The sequence below is a fragment of the Coregonus clupeaformis genome, chromosome 7 (genome assembly GCF_020615455.1).
Source record: "Coregonus clupeaformis isolate EN_2021a chromosome 7, ASM2061545v1, whole genome shotgun sequence".
In the NCBI taxonomy this organism is placed as follows: Eukaryota; Metazoa; Chordata; class Actinopteri; order Salmoniformes; family Salmonidae; genus Coregonus; species Coregonus clupeaformis.
The window spans coordinates 45,266,707-45,293,450 of NC_059198.1; the positions used below are offsets into that span (position 1 = coordinate 45,266,707).

General features: G+C 40.9%; 1 protein-coding gene across 2 annotated transcripts in view; it reads right to left on the reverse strand.

The window, feature by feature from the left end:
- The window catches only part of LOC121569796 (exportin-6), a 90,323-nt gene extending 66,999 nt beyond the window's left edge, over positions 1-23,324 (reverse strand). For both annotated transcript variants that reach the window (XM_041880998.1, XM_041880996.1), the window contains exons 1-5: positions 22,789-23,324; positions 19,515-19,605; positions 18,515-18,627; positions 11,831-12,028; positions 5,027-5,186 (exon numbers count right to left, since the gene is read on the reverse strand). In XM_041880998.1, coding sequence (XP_041736932.1) covers positions 5,027-5,186; positions 11,831-12,028; positions 18,515-18,627; positions 19,515-19,605; positions 22,789-22,791 — 565 coding nt within the window. In that variant the 5' untranslated portion in view covers positions 22,792-23,324. The remainder of the gene's footprint in view (positions 1-5,026; positions 5,187-11,830; positions 12,029-18,514; positions 18,628-19,514; positions 19,606-22,788) is intronic.
- Between the last annotated feature and the right edge of the window lie 3,420 nt (positions 23,325-26,744).

Below are 26,744 nucleotides of genomic sequence, written 5' to 3' on the forward strand. Positions count from 1 at the left end.
AAACTCACGGACCAGGCAAGGAGGGCATTAATCAGAGAGGCAACAAAGACACCAAAGATAACCCTGAAGGAGCTGAAAAGCTCCACAGCAGAGATTGGAGTATCTGTCCATAGGACCACTTTAAGCCGTACACTCCAGAGCTGGGCTTTACGGAAGAGTGGCCAGAAAAAAAGGTGTTTAGGTGTTCGCCTAAAGGCATGTGGGATACTCCCCAAACATATGGAAGAAGGTACTCTGGTCAGATGAGACTAAAATTGAGCTTTTTGGCCATCAAGGAAAACGCTATGTCTGGCGCAAACCCAACACCTCTCATCCCCCCGAGAACGCCATCCCCACAGTGAAGCATGGTGGTGGCAGCATCATGCTGTGGGGATGTTTTTCCATCGGCAGGGACTGGGAAACTGGACAGAATTGAAGGAATGATGGATGGCACTAAATACAGGGAAATTCTTGCGGGAAACCTGTTTCAGTCTTCCAGAGATTTGAGACTGGGACGGAGGTTCACCTTCCAGCAGGACAATGACCCTAAGCATACTGCTAAAGCAACACTTAAGTGGTTTAAGGGGAAAATAGTTATGCACGCTCAAGTTCTCTTGTCTTATTTCTTGTTTGTTTCACAAAAAAAATTATTTTGCATCTTCAAAGTGGTAGGCATGTTGTGTAAATCAAATGATACAAACCCCCCAAAAAATCCATTTTAATTCCAGGTAAGGCAACAAAATAGGAGTAATGCCAAGGGGGGTGAATACTTTCGCAAGCCACTAAATTATTAGCCTAAAATATGACTATGCAATATACTCATCACATTAGGAATAGTAGCCTATATTACATTAGTCTGCAAATGCGATGACAGATGCATGTAATCTTTTATTATAAAGGTCACATTTTATGGTGAATAAATAGCTATGGATATCAGCATTTGAAGTTTCACTGTACGTTTTACTGTTCCACAAGTAAATGAGTCAATTTATGATATGTTTTATTACCGGTTGACATTGTATATGCCGTTCCACAGACCTTTAAATGTTATATTGTGGTGATAAAAATGACCCCAGACATTTAGTTGTTTGTTTTTGCTGATCTCCAAATATCATTTTAGAGTTTTTTTTTAACTGTGTAGAAATGCAGTAGATGATTCAACTTACCCACAACCTACTTTGCCATACCATTTAATTTTCATTTATGTCAAAAATCTACACAAAATACTCTGTCAAAGTGGAAGAAAAATTCTAACATTTGTGAGATCAAATAATAAAATAAAACACTAATATATCTTGATTAGATAAGTATTCAACTCCCTGGGTCAATACATGTTATAATCACCTTTGGCAGTGATTACAGCTGTGAGTCTTTCTGGGTAAGTCTCTAAGAGTTTTCACACCTGGATTGTGCAACATTTGCCCATTATTCTTTTCAAAATTCTTCAAGCTTTGTCAAATTGGTTGTTGATAATAACTAGACATCCATTTTTAGGTCTATCCAGAGATGATCAAGCAACTCCAGTGTAGATTTGACCTTGTGTTTTAGGTTATTATCCTGCTGAAAGGTGAATTTTTCTCCCAGTGACTGGTGGAAAGCAGACTAAACCAGGTTTTCCACTAGGATTTTGTCTGTGCTTAGTTCCATTCCGTTTCTTTTTTGTTCTGAAAAACTCTGCATAACAAGATGCAGCCACCACTATGCTTGAAATATTGTAGAGTCGTACTCAGTAGTGTTGTATTTGATTTTCCACAAACATAAAACTTTGTATTCAGGACAAAACTTAATTGCTTTGCCACATTTTTTGCAGTATTACTGTTGCGAACAGATGCATGTTTTGGAATATTTGTATTCTGAACAGGCTTCCTTCTGTCACTGTCAATTAGGTTAATATTGTGGAGTAACTTATGTTGTTGATCCATCCTCAGTTTTCCCCAATTACAGCCATTAAACTCTGACTGTTTTAAAGTCACCATTGCCCATATGGTGAAATCCCTGAGTGGTTTCCTTCCTCTCCGGCAACTGAGTTAGGAAGGACATCTGTATCTTTGTAGTGACTGGGTGTATTTATACCCCATCCAAAGTGTAATTAATAACTTAACCATGCTCAAAGGGATATTCAATGCCTGCTTTTTTCTTACCCATCTACCAATAGGTGCCCTTCTTTGCGAGGCATTGGAAAACCTCCCTGGTCTTTGTGGTTGAATCTATGTTTGAAATTCACTGCTCGACTTAGGGACCTTACAGATAATTGTATGTGTGGGGTACAGAGATGAGGTAGTCATTCAAAAATCATGTTAAACACTATTATTATTGCACACAGAACAAGCCCATTTCCATATTCCACACATTTTTACTCCTGAACTTATTTAGGCTTGCCATAACAAAAGGTGTTGAACACAGACTGAAGACATTTAAGCATTTCATTTTGTATTAATTTGTACAAATTCCACTTTGACATGATGGGGAATTGCGCCAGTGAGAATTAAACCTACATTTAATCTATTTTAAATTCAGGCTGTAACACAACAAAATGTAGGAAAAGTAAAAGGTATGTGAATACTTTCTGAAGACACTGTAACTGGAAGCATGCTATTGATAGAACCAAAGGATTCTGTATTAGCATGCATCACATCAAGCAAGGAGCATTTGAAATGCACTGCGAAAAAATTAAATAAAGTTCTAAGTGCCATGGGAACTGACACTTGTTAATGATAGCCAGCAATAACTCATCTTCCTCTTGGACAAACGTGTTCAGTCAGCACAGACTGAACCCAAGGAAAGGTCAACTAATCCAACTGGCATTTAAGGGGGATCTTACAAGAAGATTTCGGGGAGAATGATCAATTACTCAGGAAGTTCAACAGAGCATGAAGGAGGATACAACTCTTCTGATTGAAGAATATGGTGCCGGAGGAGATGGCTGCCGTTTTACGGCCCCCTAACCAATTGTGTGTTTTTTCGTGTTATTTGTAATTTATTCTGTACATAATGTTTCTGCCACCAAAAAGAGCTTCTGGATATAAGGACAGCGATTAGTCACCTCGTACTGGACAAAGATTTTTTCTTCAACGAGTCGGACGCGAAGGTCCAAAAGGCTTCTTAACAGCTTCTACCCCCAAGCCAAAAGACTCCGGAACAGCTAATCAAGGCTACCCGGTCTATTTGCATTGTCCCCTCCACCCCACCCCCTCTTTTAAGATGCTGCTACTCTCTGTTTATTATCTATGCATAGTCACTCTACTCACATGTACATATTATCTCAATTACCTCGACTACCCTGTGCCACCGCACATTGACTCTGTACCGGTACCTCCTGTATATAGCCTCCCTACTGTTTTTTATTTTACTGCCGCTCTTTCATTATTTGTTATTTTTATTTTACTTATTTTTCTTAAAACTGCATTGTTGGTTAAGGGCTTGTAAGTAAGCATTTCACTGTAAGGTCTACACCTGTTGTATTCGGCGCATGTGGCAAATAAAATTTGATTTGATAAGAAACGATCTAGCTGGTTGTGTTAGTTCAACATCTTGGTGGTCAGTGGCGTCATTTTCAGCAAAAACCTAGGGTATGGAATGGCAAAATTACTTCTTTAGCCAGCCGGTCTTGCTTAGTGTGATCAAAAGAAGTCAATGATCTCGGCATTTGAACTTTTATGTTTATTGTTGTATAGCGTGATATAAGCAGAATTAAATATAATTCCAATGCAAGAACTCACATGACGCCTCATCATGCTACTGCTACGGTTTCTTGGTAGCGCATTGCTTTTCGTGATTGTAAATGAGAACTGTACGTACTGGAAACGTGTTAATGGTAGGCCGGCATTGCTTAATTGATTATATGGGTGGGTCGAATTTGATCCATATCGCAACGTGTTGATGAACTCATGAGCTGCATGATTTTACATGTTTGAAGCGGGCCTATAGGCCTATTTATAAGACCGCTGTGCATGGCTGCATCTCACTTTAGTAGGCTATGTTTTGGTAAATTCCATTTGCCTTTTGTTTACTGCATTTGTTTACTGTTAATGTAAGTAGCATAAATAGATTGTGTCATGCCTTTATCGATCTGACATTTTGTTTATAGGCCTATAGTAGACCTACCACTTTTGTTCTGTTCGCATTCATTCGTTCGCATTCGCAGTTGTGTCGGTATTCTAAGCCAAACTGCTATTCAGTATTTTTGTTTTGCGTGAATAACTAGCCTACTATTTTCAGCATTTAGTTTGCATTATTTTGGTAAGACAGCTGTGTGTGTATGGCTGCATTCACATAGGCTGTTTGTAACATGTGATTTACCCTATCTATCTTGTAGCCTATATTAATTTGCCTAATAGGCTTTGCTTTAGTGTGTAGGGTGCTGTCCATTGTGCTGATACAGCGCAGCGGAGATGGGCTATAGATTTTGCACCAACCTGTCACTTTAAAAGCACTCAATGGTCTCAGAGTTTCAGTATTTAAACTTTATGTTTGTGGTATAGCATGAAATAAGCAGAATTTAATATAATTCCAATGCAAGAACCCCCCCAAAATTGTGCCCCCTAACCGATTTCAACTGCCCCTTTGTCACTTTATCCTGACGCCGGGTCTGTCTGCTTGGCTTGGTAAGTAACATCAACCAAATAAACAATTTCTACCCTCTGCATCAAATATCTATTCTGCTAAGACAAGTTAATTTACAAAAAAATCATGGCCTTGAGCAAGGCACTTAACCCTAATTGCTCCTGTAAGTCGCTCTGGATAAGAGCGTCTGCTAAATGACTAAAATGTTAAATGTAATTGCCAAAATCCCGAAGTATCCCTTTAACGTTAGGTTAGTGAACAATGTCAATGCATTTTATAGAGCAAGCCAGACTGCTTTAGCCATGACACCTCCTACTAAATTTTGCTTGACTAACATAAGTGCAGCATAGTTTCATTTCTAAACTTTCGCCATCCAAACCAAGTGATGCCAACGTGCATGAACACTGGGAGCCGCTCCGCTTGGTGAACCGCCAGTGTTTCACCTCCCAACTTCCCATTGTAATGAATGGTTGAACTTGCTCACCTGTCAGTAGTCCCAGCACCGTGGGGACCTGCTCCAGCAGCAGTTTGCGCAGCTCGTCTTTCCGTGCCACACTCAAATCCTCCCGCGGGCACGCCAGCTCCTCGGATGTGGTCTTGAGCAAAACCAGCCCCAGAGAGGCCATGGTAGGAGACTGGATCAGCTGCAGTAACACACACAGAACACACACAGGTCCAAAAGTCTTCTTAACAGCTTCTACCCCCAAGCCATAAGACTGAACAGCTAATCAAATGGCTACCCAGACTATTTGCATTGTTCCAACCGCCATGTCTTTGTTAGACGCGGTGTGGGTGAACGGATGATCTCCGCATGTGTAGCTCCCACCGTAAAGCATGGAGGAGGTGGTGTTATGGTGTGGGGGTGTTTTGCTGGTGACACTGTCTGTGATTTATTTAGAATTCAAGGCACACTAAACCAGCATGGCTACCACAACATTCTGCAGCGATACACCATCCCATCTGGTTTGGGCTTAGTGGGACTGCAGAGTGAAGGAAAAGCAACCAGTGCTAAGCATATGTGGGAACGCCTTCAAGATTTGGAAAAGCATTCCAGGTGAAGCTGGTTGAGAGAATGCCAAGAGTGTGTAAAGCTGTCATCAAGGCAAAGGGTGACTACTTGAAGAATCTCAAATATAAAATATAATTTTGAATTATACACACGATCACGGCAAAAACAAAACACGTGCGCGCACACATACACGCATCAACATTATTTGATTCAAACCAATCAGGGCACCTGTCCAGAGACAAAGAAGTGGTGGCCTCACTTTTGAACAAAAAAAAAGAAGCAACTAAATGTACCTTTAACATCAATCTGATTGAAAATATTTAAGTTTTGAAAATTGCATACCTCAATACTACACCGGCTCCGACGCTCGTTGGATGTGGCAAGGCTTGCAAACTATTACAGACCACAAAGGGAAGCACAGCTGCGAGCTGCCTTGTGACACAAGCCTACCAGACGAGCTCAATCACTTCTATGCTCGCTTCGAGGCAAGCAACACTGACGCATGCATGAGATCATCAGCTGTTCCGGATGACTATGTGAGTAACATTTAAGCAGGTCAACATTCACAAGGCCGCAGGGCCAGACGGATTACCAGTACTCCGAGCATGCGCTGACCAACTGGCAAGCGTCTTCACTGACATTTTCAACATGTCCCTGACTGAGTCTGTAATACCCCTTAGGAGACTGAAAAGATTTGGCATGGGTCCTCAGATCCTCAAAAAGTTATACAGTTGCACCATCGAGAGCATCCTGACTGGTTGCATCACTGCTTGGTATGGCAACTGCTCGGCCTCCAACCGCACGGCACTACAGAGGGTAGTGCGTACGGCCAAGTAAATCACTGGCGCCAAGCTTCCTGCCATCCAGGACCTCTATACCAGACAGTGTCAGAGGAAGGCCCTAAAAATTGTCAAAGACTCCAGCCACCCTAGTCATAGACTGTTCTCTCTGCTACTGCACGGCAAGCGGTACCGGAGCGCCAAGTCTAGGTCCAAAAGGCTTCTTAACAGCTTCTACCCCCAAGCCATAAGACTCCTGAACAGCTAATCATGGCTACCCAGACTATTTGTATTGTCCCCCCACCCTCTTTTACGCTTTGTCCCCCCACCCCACCCCCTCTTTTACGCTGCTGCTTCTCTGTTTATTATCTGTGCATACTCACTTTAACTCCACCCACATGCACATATTACCTCAATTACCTCAACTAACCTGTGCCCCCGCACATTGACTTTGTACCGGTACCCCGTGTATATAACCACCCTACTGTTATTTTACTGCTGCTCTTTAATTAGTTGTTATTCGTTATTTTTTACTGACCACTTATTTTTCCTAAAACTGCATTGTTGGTTAAGGGCTTGTAAGTAAGCATTTCACTGTAAGGTCTACACCTGTTGTAGTCGGCGCATGTTGCAAATAACATTTGATTTAATTTGATTTTGTGTAAGTTAATATATTGTGTTAATGTTAGTATGGTCTAAATTCTACTTATGTTTAGCATGGTTAGTATGTATTCGTTAAAACATCAAATAAATATACTTATTGAAGAGCAATATACTGTACATTAGGGCAATATTCTTCCCATGTCTAAAATGTAAACACAAAGCAGACCTAACTCTTTGGTCCTTTAAAAACCTGTTGTAGGTGAAATATTGTGTGCTATAGCTTGGAACACAAATAAATGTGACTCTGGATGACAACATAATTATGTTTGTTTCCAACATTTGGGATGTTTCTCTAACGAATTTTAATCCGCTTTGCATATTGTTTCCTTTTCGCGATACTGGTATCGCCACGGCCCTACTGTACATACTGAATATATAGGACTATACATACAGTGGTGAGATAAAGTTTGTGAATCCTTCAGCATTTTCTGTATTTCTGCATAAATTGTACCTAGTATTTGAACCTCTATATTAATCAGCTCAATAAAAGTGTATTAATGTTGTCACGAGTTTAGTATTTTGTCCCATATTCCTTGCATGGAATGATTCTATCACGCTTCTAACTCTACAAACTCGTTGTATACATTTGCAGTTTTTTTGTGTCGTGTTTTGGGTTATGTTTTGCCCAACCAGAACTGAATTGTGAATAATGCAATTTTGGAGTCACTTTTATTGTAAGTAAGAATAGAAGATGTTTCTGAACATTAAACCTGATAATGCCATGATTAAGAAAAAACATGAATTAATCATGAATAGTGATGAGTGATAAGGTTACAGAGGCTACAACAAAACATGCTGACATGCTCTCACCATTACAGGGGAGAGCATGTTAGCTTGTTTTGAAGATCACATCATAGGTCAGCTTTATGCAGAAAACGCTAAAGGGTTCACAGACTTTCTCAGCACTGTACTGCAACTGTACATACTGTATGTATAGGACTGGATGATGACATGGGGATGATAACTTATAATAAAGGCTTCCAATGGCCAATGCATTGGAAGTCAAAATTCTGTTTTTCCTGTGTTTTATATCATATTGTACAGCTGATGAAACTAACACTGTAAAAGTGTGAGAAAAAAAATTGTTATTTCCTGATAGTTGCTGGTTGAAAATACAATCTTCATAGGACATTCTAATCAGCAGGCTTTGCATGGGTGGAGTTTCGGCTTGCCTGGTGACATCACCAGAATTAGCTAATAGACCAATAACAAAGAGCGTTCCGAACTAGGGCTGTGGTGGTCACGAAATTCCGTCAGCCGGTGATTGTCAAGCAAATAACTGTCGGTCTCACAGTAATTGACCGTTAATTAACAAACACATTTAGCATCACCTGGCTTCCACAGGAACATCTACATTTAAAAAAGTATAATAAATCCATGTAATATAGCCTACACATTCACAACAAATCCATTATTTATTTTAGACAGGTTTAAAGAAGCATGATATGAAGAAAATGTAGTCTATTTCAGAAGAACAGAATAGCATACTCCGAGTTGTCCTTATGTTAGGTCCTGATCTGCCTATGCCAAATGGCTGTGGGCTACACTAGCTAATTTAGCAGACAAGATTTGCTTAGAATTCCGTGGCATTATTTTATATAATTTTTTAGTATGAAGAATACAATTGAACAAAGCTGAATAAAATAGAATGGATATTTTCTTCAAACAATTTGAGGGAGTGTGCACATGCGGCTATTCTATGTTGAGCGGTTAACAAAGAAATAAGTACTCCTTATTGCTTAATTTAGAGTTATTAATGTAACTTTAGTTGTTCTACAAACGTTGGGCTATAATGTGGCTGATGCAACAGATCAGAACGTTTAGCTTAAAATGTTGATAAACTATTAGGCTATTTCTTCACATTATAAGCGCAGCAATGCGCACATGGCAGTAGGCTATAAGCGTGAATGTTCCATTAGCAGGAAAACACCATTATCAAAAGTGACTGCAAATGCGATTATGCATGTAATACTTTTATTATAAAAAGGTGCATTTTTATGGTGAAAATTACCTTCCCCAAACTTGAAACTCACGCGCTGCTTATGTATGCCAGTTAGGCTTTACACTCCTTGTAAAGCGGATTAATGTGCTTAATTTTAAGAACTTATTTGGCCACTTTAGTTGTGATACAAACCTTATTAGGCTAAATGAGGTGTGTGACTATGATTTAAAAAAGTGGCTTTGTTTCTTGCCTTATTAGGCTAAATGAGGTGTGTGACTATGATTTAAAAAAGTGGCTTTGTTTCTTGCCTTATTCACAAGTGAAACTCCTGAGTGGCGCAGTGGTCTAAGGCACTGCATCGCAGTGCTAACTGTGCCACTAGAGATCCTGGTTCGAATCCAGGCTCTGTCGCCGCCGGCCGCGACCGGGAGACTCATGGGCGGCGCACAATTGGCCCAGCGTCGTCCAGGGTAGGGGAGGGAATGGCCGGCAGGGATGTAGCTCAGTTGATAGAGCATGGCGTTTGCAACGCCAGGGTTGTGGGTTCGATTCCCACGGGGGGCCAGTACAAAAAATAAATAAATATGTATTCACTAACTGTAAGTCGCTCTGGATAAGAGCGTCTGCTAAATGACTAAAATGTAAAATGTAAATATAATTCACAAGTGATAGGCTAATATTGTCACCCATCAGACTATTCTTGATTTAATCTCGTCTTTACACATACTAAATAATATATGTGTGAAATGTGTTTTGATTTAGAATGGACCATTATCATGCACCTGTCTCGAAACAGGGGCAGTGGAAAAAATACATGTCATCTATGCACTTAAATAGCGAATGGAGGACGCTTTTCCTGTGGTTCATTTTCATGCCAGCCAGGTAGGCTATACTCCTGCTGTAAAGATAAGCAATGTGCTTAATATTAGGAAAGTTGACAAATAAATATAGTAGGCCTATAGCCTATAGAAAGCTGATGGGATCCTCCTCGTTTTAATAGAGGCCATCACTCTGTTTTCTCGCACAATTGCTAGCCTATAGAAATGTTGCGCAACATGAACTCATGGGATCTCATGAAGCGTGATTAGATTTTCAATCATATTTGCATTGATGTCAGAGTGATTAGATGGACAATAGAGTACTGAGTACCAGGCAGTTAGCAAGTTTGGTAGGCTACTAACGACCATCAGCAGCATCAGAGCTTGGAGAAGTCTAATTACCGTGACTAAGCGGTCACGTGGAATTTGACTGCCTTCATGACTCGTGACCGCCGGTGTGGCAGTAATACGGCCACTGCAACAGCCCTATTCCGAACCTCTGCCAATAAGAGCTAGTTTTCAAGTTTCCCCTCCCCACTCAGACCACTCGCAGACAGTCCAGGCAAAATTCTTGCTTGAGATATTGATTTGTTTATTTTTTACAATTTTAATGGAAAACTATTACAGTAAGGTAATTAATTGTTACCCAGAAATTATTTTTATATTGATATAAAAATAGCTGCATTGGGCCTTTAACCTTTTGCCTGTCAATCAAATTAATGAAATCGTGGATTGCAGCCAAGTGCTCTCCATGCACAATTTGCCAGATGCTAAAACAGTTGAGAGATACAGATTTAGCGATGAACTATCCTTTTAAAATGCTAGCAGGGTGACCATATTATTATTTATTTTTTTGGACCATATGAAGACTAATGTATCAAATGACAGGCCTATGTCACTTTATTTAACTTCTGTTGTATGGCTTTGTCAGTTCTGTTTTTTCATTTTTATTTATTTATTGTAATGTTGTTTGGGCTAGACTTTATTTAGGTAGCCCCCTATAAAAGGCATACAAACCTAAATAATAAATCAATCTATCAAGTGCTACTTGATATGCAACAACATTCTGATGAAGGCTATTGATGGCCTAAACATCGTGATTTTAATATTTAGATAAATAAAGTATCAAGTTGTTAATTGTGATCAAGAGTTCCCCCTATTCCAGGGGTCCCCAATTACATTCAGCCATGGGGCATTGCTTTTCTTGAGCGGCTGGTCGGGGGGCTGAAACATAGTTATAAATAATCTGTACACTGCAAATTGACCGAATGAGGCACAAACGGATACACTAAGTGTACAAAACATTAAGAAAACCTGCTCTTTCCATGACATAGACTGACCAGATGAATCCAGGTGAACGCTATGATCCCTTATTGATGTCACTTGTTAAATCCACTTCAAATCAGTGTAGGTGAAGGGGAGGAGACAGGTTGAAGGAGGATTATTTTTAAGCCTTGAGACATGGATTGTGTATGTGTGCCATTCAGAGGGTGAATGGGCAAGACAAAAATATTTAAGCGCCTTTGAACAGGTGCAAGGAGCACCGGTTTGTGTCAAGAACTGCAATGCTGCTGGGTTTTTCACATACAGTTTATCAAGAATGGTCCACTACCCAATGGACATCCAGCCAACTTGAAACAACTGTGGAAAGCATTGGAGTAAACATGGGCCAGCATCCCTGTGGAACGCTTGACACCTTGTGGGGTCCATGCCCCGAATAATTGAGGCTGTTCTGAGGGCAAGGGTGGGGGGGGGGGGGGGTTGCAACTCAATATTAGGAAGGTGTTCTTAATGTTTTGTACCTGGTGAATTTACAGGCTTATGTCCAACAACGAAAAGTATTACAAATAATAATAGTTTTTTTTTTTTTTGCTCAGAAAACCTGGGGGGCCACCTATTTGGGAATCCTGCCCTATTCCTTCCTGATATGCAACAACTTCAGTTAGGTTTAGGGCTAGTGGAAAGTTAGTTGAACCTCTATGAACCATTTGTGAGGGACTAATCAAATAAAATATTACCGTTTGCTGTATTGGCAAAGCCAACATAAGATATTCAACACAATTTTAGCAGGGCTCACCTGAAGGGTGTTGGTGAAGAAATCATGGTAGAACATGGGCCAGTCCTGGCGACCAATGTCCACTATGACTTTGCAGAGTTTGTTGCGTATGAAGAAGGGCATAGCTTTGTGCTGGGCCAGCAACAGCTTGGGCAGGCAGCTACGGATCTCCATCTTGTCCTGTGAGGCTACTCCCAGCCACATCTTATTTACCAGGTTCTGAAAAGGCAACAATGGGCAGATTTTCAGGTGTTATGATGACCACTTTGCGTAACTTTATTTGAACTAGCCAAACTTGCTTTAAAACACTGTTATAACTTATCATGATCATAACCATAAGTAGGCCTATCAGTTAAAAAGTGTAGGGTGTCTTCTCTTGCTATTGCATATTCATTCCAGTCATCAGTAAAATCCCACATGGTCGGGTACATGTCTAATATCAATGTGTTAACAATAAAGGTTATAAAATGACTATGGGTTAAGGGAAATTCTCATTTTAACAGATATATATATATTTTTTTAAATGTTGGAAATGGTGTACCTTGTGACAACCCTGAGGTAGGTTTAGCCATTAATTACTGTTCTGCATCGTAACACGATCATAAAATCCTAAACTGTTGCAACATTAAGAGCTGTCCAACACGTTTTCTGACAATTTTGACATGTGCCATGGATGTACTCTTGACGCTATTATGCAGCCATTATAATCAGAGGTGTCATAAGACTAAAGAACACCGCAATGTCACAATGCATGTATATATGCACTTATTGCATTACAATAATACATTTTATTTTAAGCGCTTTTCAAGTCATATACACAAGATAAATTATATTGTCATAATATATATTTGACAAGTTATGAAGCATGCTATGAAGCTTAATAACACTTATGAAGCGTTATGGCAGACAGTTTAAGTGTTACAAAAATATTTGGGCTTTTAGTGATGTTCATAATTATAAATCACACTGAGAAAAAATGGCTTAAAGGGATACTTTTGGATTTTGGCAAGGAGGGCCTTTATCTACTTCCCCAGAGTCAGATGAACTCCTGGATAGGGCTGTGGCGGTCACAAAATTTGGTCAGCCGGTGATTGTCAAGCAAATAACTGTCGGTCTCATGGTAATTGACAGTTAATTAACATAAACACATGTTGCATCTCCTGGCTTCCACACATAGTCTACAAGCCATTTTAAAAAGTCTAATAAATCCATGTAATATAGACTACACCTTCACAATAAATCCATTATTTATTTTAGACAGGTCTTAAGAAGCATGAAGAAAATGTAGTCTATTTCAGAAAAAAAAACATGGCATACTCTCAGTTATCCTTATGTTAGGTTCTGATGTGGCTATGCCAAATGGCTGTGGGCTACACTAGTTCATTTAGCAGACAAGATTTGCCTATAATTCCGTGGCATTATTTTACATTATTTTATAGTATGAAGAATACAATTGAACAAAGCTGAATAAAATAGAAAGGATATTTTCTCCAAAAGATTTGAGGGAGTACGCACTATTCTGTTTTGAGCGGTTAACAAAGAAATAGGTACTCCTATATGCTTAATTTAGAGTTAATGTAACTTCAGTTGTTCTACAAAGGTTGGGCTATATGTTTTGATTTTTAATACATTGAAAGGCTGCATGATGAGACTAATGACGATTTGAAAAAAGTTGCTTGAAAGGCATGAGCTCTGCTTTGTTTTTTTGTGCAAGCTGTACACAATCCAATAGTCTCTCATTCACAATTTGACAAGCACTTGATAATGCCTCGAATTTCACAGTGGCATCCCCTTTGTGGCCCGGAGTGCTACGTTGTGCCCTTCTTCCTGAGTGTGCGGCGCAATCCGAAGCGCCTCTCACTCGCATGGCTCTCCGTCACGTGATCAGGTCTCTCTCACAGGCTACAAGTGCAGACAGATACATCGGGGACGCAACTGCGTGTGTCCTTTTCCAATTCCAAGATGCATTTTGAAGATATTGAAAAACTGTCCACGTTTACTTTTCGTCAGCCAACAAGATGAGTAGGCCTAACGAACAGCAAAAGCACTAGCCTATGTCAATCTACTATCCCCCATAGTACAAAAGTTGACCTATTCTATACTGTGGGATAAATAAATATTCCAAACATGGTCTGGGACAGTTGTGGGCCGCAATTGACGTGGACTTTTACATTAATATGGATTTTTTATCTCTGTTGCTAAGAAATAATTGAATTGGTTCATCTCACTAGGTTTGTGTGTGTGTAAAATGAGCATCTGACCTGTGTTCGGGTCAGATTCTACAGTTGTCTTATCTTATCAGGGACTGAAACCAGACTGTGACCCAGTGGCTCTCCTTAGGCAAATCCAGGGTGAACCGGGGTTGAATAGAGTTCAAACTGAACATGATTATGTTTGCATGACAGGGCTTGATTGATTGCACTACCATTGTTTCCAAACTGAATACATTGAGGAGAAGTCAGATTTCGCCACTATCATAAACTAAGGAAGTGGGCGGAGCGGTCAAGAGGTGGAAACTGGAGACAGCGGTGGGGGAACCCAAGAGGGAGGGGTTAAGCTAAAATGTATGTACAACGACTATATAAACTGAGAGCTGAGAGGTGGAAGGGAGATTCTTTGCAAACCACCTCGGCTTTGTCTATTGTAATAAAGTCTATCTTACTTCTACAAAAACTCTGGAAATAATTTGGTTCTTTGAACAATATAAGGACAAATTTGCCACAACACGATAGATCCCAAATTAATACAACCACTAGCATCAAAAAAATGTTTTTATGCAATGTGGCTGACGCAACAGATCAGAACGTTTAGCTTAAAATGTTGATAAACTATTAGGCTATTTCTTCACATTATAAGCGCAGCAATGCGCACATGGTAATAGGATATAAGCGCAAATGTTCCACTAGCGGGAAAACACCATTATCAAAAGTGACTGCAAATGCAATTATGCATGTATGCTTTTATTACATTTTTTTTACATTTTAGTCATTTAGCAGACGATCTTATCCAGAGCGACTTAGTTAGTGAGTGCATACATTTTCATACTGGCCCCCTGTGGGAAACAAACCCACAACCCTGGTGTTGCAAGCACCATGCTCTACCAACTGAGCTACAGGGGACTATAAAGGTGCATTTTTATGGTGAAAATTATCTTCCCCAAACTTGAAACTCATGCAATGCTTATATATGCCAGTTAGGCTCTACACCCCTTGTAAAGTGGATTAATGTGCTTAATTTTAAGAAGTTAATTGGCCACTTTAGTTGTGATACAAACATTATTAAAACATAAATGCCTATGGGCTAGGCTACATGAGGTGTGCGACTATGATTAGAAAAAGTCGCAAAAAAGGCATTGTTTCTTATGCTGGGCATCATTCACAAGTGATGTACCAGGCAGTAACATTCACAAGTGATAGGCTAATATTGTCACCCATCAGACTATTCTTGATTTAATATTGTCTTTACATATACTAAATCATATATGTGTGAAATTTGTTTTGATTTAGAATGGACCACTATAATGCACCTGTCTCGAAACAGGGGCAGCGGGAAAAAATACATGTCATCTATGCATATAAATAGCAAAATGGAGGGTGCTTTCCCCGTGGTTTATTTTCTTGCCAGCCAGGTAGGCAATTCTCCTGTTGTAAAGATAAGCAATGTGCTTAATGTTAGGAAAGTTGAGAAATAAATATAGTAGACCTAGCCTATAGAATGTTGATGGGATCCTCATCTTTTTATTAGCGGCCATCACTCTGTTTTCTCCCGCAACTGCATAGCCTATAGAAATGTTGCGCAACATGAGCTCATGGGCTCTCATTAAGTGTTTGATTAGATTTTCGAATACATTTGCATTGATGTCAGAGTGATTAGAGGGATAATAGAGTGCTGAGTACCAGGCAGTAAGCAAGTTTGGTAGACCAGCAGCAGCATCAGAGCTTGGAGAAGCCTAATTACCATGACTGAACGGTCATGTGGAATTTGACTGCACGGTCATGTGGAATTTGACTGCCTTCATGACTCGTGACCTCCGGTGTGGCGGTAATACGCTCACCACAACAGCCCTACTCATGGATACCATTTTTATGTCTGGGGAAAGTAGTGTAATTTAAAGTAGACTCAGCGATATCACGTACATGCAGAAAGTAAACAGCATAGTGGGTCAATTTCCACAACAACTAAGAGTGGAGCGCAAGGCTCAACTTTGCCGCTGTTTTTGTGCCCTGGCTACCACGTAGAGCCCTGCACGGGCATGCATTTTAAGCCCTACCCATGCCCGGGACATTCAGGCCCTACCCTACCTATCCAGGCACGATTACTTCTGCCAAATTTAAAGCCCGGCCCTGCCTGAAACCAGAAATAACATTCTCTGTTTGTGAATCCATTAGCTGCTACTCTCACTCGCTCCCTGCTCGCAGGCAGCTCGCTCTGCATGCACTCTGCTCATGGCGGCCGAGTCGGTGAGTAACCATGGCAATGACTCTGTTTGGGCTGCTCTGCTCAATGACAGAGAGTAGGTGGCTACTTTTCAACAGTCTAAACTCAAGGAACATTATTTTCTGTGAAATAATCTCTCCTGTCTCATATTTGACAAGGTTGAAGCACTTTGACGCCATGTTATGATCTTAGTCCGATATGACTGTACTGCGAAGAAGAGCACGAGTCAAATGGCTCAGCTTCAAAATGTTATTGATCAATTGAGTGATACTGTGAACAGCGTGAAGTGAACCCGTGCACAAGCGCAGATACTTTGTTTGACTGCGTGAGAGCGAAGTGTTGCATCTCGCTCATCTCAATATCCTAGCCTATTCATTGATGGGCCCTGCTTTACTGAAGTAGCAAAACATTGCAAGCAAAGAAATTGTGATATACAGCTTTTGATTAATAATAATATAATAAATAATAATATGCCATTTAGCAGACGCTTTTATCCAAAGCGACTTACAGTCATGCGTGCATACATTTTTGTGTATGGGTGGTCCCGGGGATCGAACCCACTACCTTGGCGTTACAAGCGCCGTGCTCTACCAGCTGAGCTACAGAGGACCACATTGCCGATAGATAGGCCTAGTGCACGATTCTGTCTGCCTGGTGGCCGACCTGCCTATACTGTGCCCATCTCTCTCCATCCCTTGCTAGCTCGCTATGAAAGATGCGAGTGTTTATGTTCTTGAAAGTACGGCAACTAATCAGCCTCCTCCGTTCCAAAAATACAGAATCTTAGGAGTCTATTCCTAGCGGAATCGAATCTTGACACTTAGAAATGGGAGTCGACACCGGGAGGAATCAATTATTTTGGAGTTGACTCTCCACCACTACGTCATTGTTGGAAAAAATGCAGAGAAAGGCAGGCGAAGTCCTGTAAGGCAATACTATAAGAACTTAAATGAGAAGGAAATGCAAACTTTGCGAGGTGGAATTGAGGTACAGTAATGTTAGTACAGGTGCAATGATTAACCATCTGAAAGTGACGCACCATAAGACCCAAACCATTGCTGGCAGCTGCATTGTGAATTCACATGGAATTTTATGAATTTTTCTTATTGTTTAAAACGGAAAACCGAAAAAGTTTAAACTTTAAGAAAAACGTTTCATTTGTCACATCCCTCATTTTACTTAACCCTTATTTTACCAGGTAAGTTCACTGAGAACACACTCATTTACAGCAACGAACTTGAGAATAGTCAGCCATGCACTGATGCGCATATACAAATACAGAATAACTTTATTTTCACGAAGGAACTTCTGGTTTGGAGGTTCCAAAAATATATCAGCATGACTACAACGTTAATGTATTCAACAACAGTGATCAAACACCAATGAGCCTACACGAAGGACATGCATCGAAGAACCTCTTGGAGACCCATTTCCATGAAAACATGTGAGGCCCTTATGATCATCAAGCAAAGTGATGTTGAAAACATCCACAGTACAAGTTCCAACAAACAGAACACAAATTCGAAACCAATGTGCAAAATTCCAATTATGACGCCACAATCATCAACCAGGACACTACTTCTCTGAAAAGGTGTAGCCTATAGCTGCAAAAACCCATAGAAACAACAAAGCATGTGACCCTCCCACTGACCTACTCAGGCGTCACACCACTAACAAGTCACAACAAGCTTAGCCTTAATGTATAAAAAATAAAAAAAATAAACTCAAACTCAAACTCAAACTCAATGACAGCCTTTCAGACAGGGGGGGGTTGGAACTTCAATTGGAGTTCATCAATCACCAATTTAACTATCAACAGGTTAGCCAATGTTAGTTTAGTATAAAATAAACTATAGTTTAAAGTCCCGTATCTCCGAGCAAAGAGATCTGTCTTGAACACGACATCTCATGTTCTGAAAATGTCAATGTGTGACATCTGCATTCAGTACTGAGAATGTCTTTAGTGTATTTGCATATTATCAACAGAAAGCAGCCCCATTAAAATAACCATTGCTATGTAACGGTGTCCTCTTTGCGAGTCAAGTACAGCAAAGCCATTGGCACCTCTACGTAGCACAGAAGATTTCAGTATTGTATAGTACAATAGTTGTATTATAAGGCTTTGTCCGTCATGGAGTTTATTACAAACTGCATACGTGTGTGATTGGGCTCCAATGTTGAGACTCAAGGTGTTGGAGACCCCTTCAGGTGATAGGCCTATACAATATTACTACCAGACTATTCCTAACATTCACCAAATGAACTTACCTCAAATACTGTGAGACTGTACATCATCACATACTCGTTCCGAGTGTTGGAGATGAAGTACAAGCAGTGGCGCCATGCTCCCATCTGCTGAGCAAAGTTATTCAGCAGCTCTTCTGCAGAATGGGCAGAAATAAAGGAGGCACATTATAATTATTTTTTTATGTTGAGAAATTTTTTACATAAGTCATTGTTTACATAAAAAGATAATTATGACAACTTATCACAAATATAATAATAACATTTCTATAGTGCTTTTCATAAGAATGTCAAAGTGCTTAAAAAGCAAAAAACAAAGAAGCAATACATCATCATGAGTAGCTTAGCTAGTTAGGTCAACCAATAGAGTTTGAGTACATGCATCCTCCAATGATGGAGCGGGACAGTTCATGACTTGATCAGAGGAAGGTGGTCAGGGCGATGGTTGATGAGTCTAGTGACGATTACGTAGAGGACTACTCTGGGAACTAGTCTGTCGTGTAGCTACTGGACCTCTCCTCCTTCACAATGTGTAGCACCCACTTGGGTGATGCCTCAGCAGCTCTGGGCGCCAGAAAGCTCACCACACACAGTTCAGAGTAGTAGCCAGTCGTCCTCACTACGAGCCCTTTGCCTCAGCACTGCATTCTTTTACTTTACAAATATGAGGATATATTACCTGTATCTGTAATTAAAATTGCATCTGCACTGTATAGTCCATAGCAAATCAATATAAAAAGTTCTGCAAACTGACCACCATTTCAGCACCAAACGTTCCATGACAACAGCGTTGCGTGAATGCAATTATCATGGGACTTTGAGCCAACATAGCAGCACCCATTTCAATTTTAAATCACATACCAAGTGCACCACAGTACATGGCTCTGGTCCATTCTACTACCATGCCAAATTTCATAAGGGTGGCCGGAATTGTTCAGATGGTTGCACAACGATACTTTTGAATGGACATGCTTCTGTACCCAGATCAAATTTGGCACGGCACTACCACCAGCGCCACACTCACCAATCTCTCTCTTGCGCTCGTTGGTTGTACAGCTGTAAAAGAACTCTGTCATGAGACTCTCCAGAGCGCGCAGTGAGCTCTCCTCTGATGCCTGCGGGATCAACGGAGGGAGGGAGCAAGGGAAGGAGGAATGATAGAAAGGCGGAGGAGAGGAATTGGAAAATATGAGCGATAGGTAGAGAGCTTTAAGAATAATAAATTGTTCGTTTATCAAAGTTAAGAATGTGATCTAAGCCCACTCCACAGCTAGCTTAACATTTTGCCAATGGAGCTAGCGAATTTGATCATTTTCGTTAGCTCAATTGGTTAGTACGTTTTCAAGGGTGGTCCGTGTGTTTGCGATCAGAGGATCACTAGTTCGAGCCCGGTATGGGGACAGGGACAGTGGAAGAAGCTATACTGTTAGCAGCACACTGACGACAGTTTCATTAAGCCGGGCATACACTACACGATTTTGGCCACGATTTAGCTGTCCCAGACAACTTTTCCAGATCTGAGAATAAATCCCGATGTCGTTTCCTACACGGGGTGTGCGGCCGTCACCGACGCTTGTTGAATGTGAGTGGGTCAGAGACACAATCTAGGGGCTACCGATGCAGTCGTTGAGCTGTCCGGATATTTTCAAACATTGATTTTATCGGCACAAAATCTGCAATGCTGTTGTAGTGTGAGATGTGCAACTAAACATTTTTAACATTGATCAGCAATAGCCAATGAGAGCTCGCCAGTGCGATGATAACATTGTATCGCATCATCCAGAATGTGTAGACTCTCGAGCAGGGGCGATGACTACTACTAGTATGCGTTTGTAGCCTTTAACCAAAACATTTAATTGTTACAGCTCTGAAGTTCACAATCATTGTTATTGAATTCAAAATGTATTGGCTACATACACTATATGACCAAAAGTATGTGGACACCTGCTCGTCGAAAATCTCATTCCAAAATCAGGGGCATTAATACGGAGTTGGTCCCCCCTTTGCTGCTATAACAGCCTCCACTCTTCTGGGAAGACTTTCCAGTAGATGTTGGAATATTGCTGCAGGGACTTGCTTCCATTCAGCCACACCAGCATTAGTGAGGTTGGGCACTGATGTTGGGAGATTAGGCCTGGCTCGCAGTCGGCATTCCAATTCATCCCAAAGGTGTTCAATAGGGTTGAGGTCAGGGCTCTGTGCAGGCCAGTCAAGTTCTTCCACACTGATCTCGACAAACCATTTCTGTATGGACCTCGCTTTGCGCACGTGGGCATTGTCATGCTGAAATAGGAAAAGGCCTTCCCCAAACTGTTGCCACAAAGTTGGAAGAACAGAATCGTCTAGGATGTCATTGTATACTGTAACATTACGATTTCCCTTCACTGGAACTAAGGGGTCTAGCCCGAACCATGAAAAACAGCCCCAGACCATTATTCTTCCTCCACCAAACGTTACAGTTGGCACTATGCATTGGGGCAGGTACCATTCTCCTGGCATCCGCCAAACCAAGATTGATCCGTCGGACTGCCAGATGGTGAAGCGTGATTCATCACTCCAGAGAACGCGTTTCCACTGCTACAGAGTCCAATGGCAGCAAGCTTTACAGCACTCCAGCTGCCGCTTGGCATTGCGCATGGTGATCTTAGGCTTGTGTGCAGCTGCTCGGCCATGTAAACCCATTTCATGATGCTCCCGATGAACAGTTCTTGTGCTGACGTTGCTTCCAGAGGCAGTTTGAAACTCAGTAGTGAGTGTTGCAACCCGAGGACAGACAATTTTTACGCGCTACGCACTTCAGAACTCGGCGGTCCCATTCTGTGAGCTTGTGTGGCCTACCACTTCGTTGTTGCTCCTAGATGTTTCCACTTCACAATAACAGCACTTACAGTTGACCGGGATAGCTCTAGCAGGGCAGAAATGTGACGAACTGACTTGTTGGAAAGGTGGCATCCTATGACAGTGCCACGTTGAAAGTCACTGAACTCCTCAGTAAGACCATTCTACTGCCAAAGTTTGTCTATGGAGATTGCATGACTGTGTGCTCGATTTTATACACCGGTCAGCAATGGGTGTAGCTGAAATAGCCGAATCTACTAATTTGAAGGGGTGTCCACATACTTCTGTATATATAGTGTATTTCAACTCTGTATGGCAGGTATGAATGTCTGACTGAAAACATTTATAAGGCTGCTTTGAGCCACAGCTCATTATAACTATGTTAAAAATGTAATCACGTCATTGTTTTCACGAGACAGCGTGGTATAGAGAATCCTCACGAACAAGTGAACAATCTTGTGTGTGACCCCCGTCTGTCACATTGTTTAGTCTGCGCACCACTATGTTGGAAAGAAAAAAAAACGACTGGTATGAAGATAGTTTAATGTGAGGCTCAGCAATGTTAGGATTTTGAAAGTCATGTAGTGTACACCCAGCTTTCGGGGCAGTAAGGTCAAATGGATGTCACATAAATTCCTCCAAATTGCATAGGGCCCAGGACAGGTGCTGCACTGTGACGCTTATGGAAAATACTCACACTAACTTCCTCATCGCATTGGTAATTTCCACCCAACTGCTATTCATAATCATAGTATAATGGATTTCACTAAACCAGCAGCAAAGGGAGTCTGTCAATTCACTATTTAAGAGAGTTGTGTTAAACAAATTGTTAGCATTTGAGTCACAGGAAGGACAGTATAGCAAAAAGGAGAATAGTGATTCCTCTGCATATCTGAAGCATCTTGCAGAGCAAAGGGCCCGAATTCTTCTAATGGGCCGCAACATGCTAGGATTACTCAACGCAAATATTTGGTCTTGCAAGATGTGTGTCTAGTGTCGCAGACAGACGAATTCGACTCACATCCCGGAAACCAGGTAGCCTACTCATCATGTGTGGAGCACAAACAAGAACCGTTATCTTGCTCGACAGGGTTTGATTGCTGTTTAAAATATATCTTCTTCCAGAATTCTGGAATTTTATACTGGGAAAATATCATCGTAGAATAGATCATTTAGAAAGCTTTCAAGATATGACACGTCAAATGTGACAATACCGGTAACTAACACATGCATGCAAATGATCAGTTCAATATTTATAATTTAATACTAAGGGTTTCACATTTTGATTAAAATATTATATTCAGTAAAGGATATTGACCATTTCTGTTCTGTCATCGCTTTGCTGAAGTCTACAGCATCTATTCTACATTGTCCATGTATTGGATTTTTAATAGTATCCATTTCCTGACACGTTAGTTAATTAACTAGTAATAATGTGGCAGATTATAACCCATACTCACCATGTTCGGAGTTAATTTCGATGCCTCTCCTGGCTTCCAATAAATATTTGTAGCAAGCAGGCTACTTGAAGTGTTGGCTACACCGGTAGAGGCTCATGTTGTGGCAATGGGCCCACTCGCGACTAGAAGACATTGCATCATAAAAATGCAGGTGAAATCATTAATTAATGCAGATCTCCATACAATGTATCGCTTTTAAGAGACGACCCTTGTTATTGTTGATAATGTTGCTACACGGGGTTTAATGAAGGTGAACAAGACATGTAGCGAACGCTGACTAGCTGTTGCACTGGGAACCCGGGTTAAAAAATAAAGCACGCATTAAAGATTGTCTGTTTGAGGGGTTTACGTCGTAAGTCCTCCGGAAAATGTAATACAAACTGAATTTACAGCTGCGTGCTTGTTCCTGTTTTCTGTGTTATTCTCCTCAAGCGGTTCTACCCAATCCCAGTGCTAGCTTTGGCTAAGCTAACTGGTTGCTTTGGAACTGCTGTACTGAGCCTGAGGCCTTGCAGTCGCAACTTCCTCTCCGTGAATCAGCCCCTCCCCACCGGAAGGAACATTTTAATCTTCAGCCGGATGAGTCCGCCAGCCACAAAAAAATATAGCATATTACATTAAATATTTTCACAAGTCTGTCTATATTTGCATATTGTGGCAAATTTACAATAGGAATTCTGTGTTATCAATTTACAGCACACACACCTCAAGATCAGCCTCACATGCTTCCCTCTACCCCATCAGAACCTTGGCCTCATGCACTTTTTATTTATTTGAAGATACTCAGCAATATAAGGTTTGTTAAATGCCCATGACCCTCAGAAATGTCTGAGTGATGCATCAGAGCAGTGACACCTGTGTCCAAAATTTGAGATCTGAGATGAGAGACACCAGTCTGAATCTCAGCCACCATCTGGCTCTGACTGCCATTGTCTGGAGTGTCCCGAGTGGGCCTAATAAACCCACATTAATTTGGCCAGTTCGATGCCGTTTCTGCCTGCAGAGGGCTAAATAAACACACACTAATCTTAACTCAGTAGCAGGCACACGAGGAGCCCCTGGGGAATGATGGCCTCACCATGCTCATTTGTGCCTGATCAGGTGTGTTTCCCCCAAAACATAAAGATCATCTTTAGCATTAAGATCAGTTTGCCCATTACCTAGCAAAGGACATCGGATGATCTTAGTGCTAAAGATGGTCTTCATGTTTTTGGGAAACTCCCTCCTGATAATTTTTTTGGCATTATTCAATTCAAAACACTTATGTATGTCACATATGACACCAAAACATTTTCTGAAGGGAAAAACAAAGGTAGACTTTTAATTATGTGGTGAAAGCTCAATCTTATTAGTCGTAAAACAGTTGAAGCTACAATCTAGCTCTTGACTGAAGACTTGGTTTGAACAGTAGCGATACGTGGGTAAAATCACTGTGGAAGCCAGAAAAAAAAGGCTTATTTTTGTATTTGAATTTATTAGGGATCCCGATTAGCTATTGCCAAGGCAGCAGCTACTCTTCCTGGGGACAAACAAATTAAGGCACTTCCATTACACATAAAACAAAATATAAAACAGTACATCATAACATTATTACACCACTACATATCTACAATACAAAATGTATAATACCACCATCCAACACTATTACAACGTACGTGTGCTAGCGCCTGAGCATACATATTACAACCTATGTTATTACAATCTGTGTTGGCTCTATAACCTTTTAGTTCAGATGCCTTGCGACCGTGATATACAGTGCATTCGGAACGTATTCAGAGCCCTTGCCTTTATCCACATTGTTACGTTACAGCCTTATTCTAAAATTGATTAAATGGTCCCCCCCCAAAAATCTACATACAAAACCCCATAATGACAAAGCAAAAACAGGTAAAAAAAACTGAAATATCACATTTACGTAAGTATTCAAACCCTTTATTTAGTACTTTGTTGAAGTGCCTTTGGCAGCGATTACAGCGTCGAGTCTTCTTGGGTATGACACTACAAGCTTGGCACACCTGTATTTGGGGAGTTTCTCCCATTCTTCTCTGCAGAACCTCTCAAGCTCTGCAGGTTGGATGGGGAGTGTCGTTGCACAGCTATTTTCAGGTCTCTCCAAAGATGTTAGATCGGGTTCAAGTCCGGGCTCTGGCTGGGCCACTCAAGGACATTCAGAGACTTGTCCCAAAGCCACTCCTGCATTGTCTTGGCTGTGTGCTTAGGGTCGCTGTCCTGTTGGAAGGTGAACCTTCACCCCAGTCTGAGGTCCTGAGCGCTCTGGATTACATTTTCATCAAGGATCTCTGTACTTTGCTCCGTTCATCTTTCCCTCGTCCTGACTAGTCTCCCAGTCGCTGCCGCTGAAAAACATCCCCACAGCATGATGCTGCCACCACCATACTTCACCGTAGGGATGGTGCCAGGTTTCCCCCAGACGTGAGGCTTGGCATTCAGGCCAATGAGTTCAATATTGGTTTCATCAGACCAGAGAATCTTCTTTCTCATGGTCTGAGTCCTTTAGGTGCCTTTTAGCAAACTCCAAGCAGGCTGTCATGTGCCTTTTACTGAGGAGTCACTCCCGTCTGGCCACTGTACCATAAAGGCCTAATTGGTAGAGTGCTGCAGGAAGGTTGTCCTTCTGGAAGGTTCTCTCATCTCCACAGAGGAACTCTGGAGTTCTGTCAGAGGTACCCTTCCCCAGATCTGTGCCTCGACACAATCCTGTCTCGGAGCTCTACGGACAATTCCTTCGACCTCATGGCATGGTTTTTGCTCTGGCATGCACTGTCAACTGTGGGACCTTATATAGACAGGCGTGTGCCTTTCCAAATCATGTCCAATCAATTGAATTTACCACAGGTGGACTCCAATCAAGATGTAGAAACATCTCAAGGATGAGCAATGGAAACAAGATGCACCTGAGCTCAATTTCAAGTCTCATAGCAAAGGATCTGAATACTTAAGTAAATAAGGTATCTGATTTTTTTTTTTATACATTTGCTAATATTTCTAAAAACCTGTTTTCGCTTTGTCATTATGGGGTATTGTGTGTAGATTGATGACATTTTTTTATTTAATCAATTTTAGAATAAGGCTGTAACGTAACAAAATGTGGAAAAAGTCAAGGGGTATTGTTTTTCAAAGACATCTGGATTGTACGACGTGCTTGGTCGTTTTTATCTGTTGACAGGTTCATATACTCAGACGGGGGGGGGTGTATTCTCAGTTTTGGGAAAATGTATTCTCAGTTTGTAGCGCGCGGCATAACGTACCGCTAGTAGCATTTTTGCCAAAGACCGTTATACTAGCGGTCTAGTCTGTGTTTGATAAATGTGCAATAAGCATAAAACACAATTATATAAGGAATCAGCAACATGTTCTCATTCTGAGAAATAAGGTAGGCCACTTGATTCCACATCTGAACAAAGTGGACAGGCTAGCATGCTGTTCAAACAGTTGGAGACAGACAGAAGGATGTGTTCATAACAACTCAACTGTTCTACCTTGTTAGCTAGCAAATAGATCCAAGTTAGCTAAACTTGAAATATAAAGATTAGCTGGCTACTCACTAGCATGTGGGCTTGTGCTTGAGAGATTTATGTTTATTAGACCTGTGTTAATCTTCTATAATGCCTGCTGCAATAAGTTAGTCATTATCAGTGAATGTGCATTATGCATGGTTCTGGTTAAATTTGTAACAAAAAGGGCATTTTCATAGACAGACTTGAAAGTCAGATCAGTGATCATTCTAAAAAAGCAGGTTAAACTATTTTAATTAAATAATTACATTATTAGTGGGTATTATGGTTGTGGAAGGCTTATATTTAGCCTAGGTATAATTTCACAAACCCTGAATTCATTAGATTATTACTGACTGTTTGAAATGAAGTGCATTTTACCTTTAATTGTACAACAAAGCTTATTTAGAGAAAACATTTTTAAATAGTAGATATATCGTG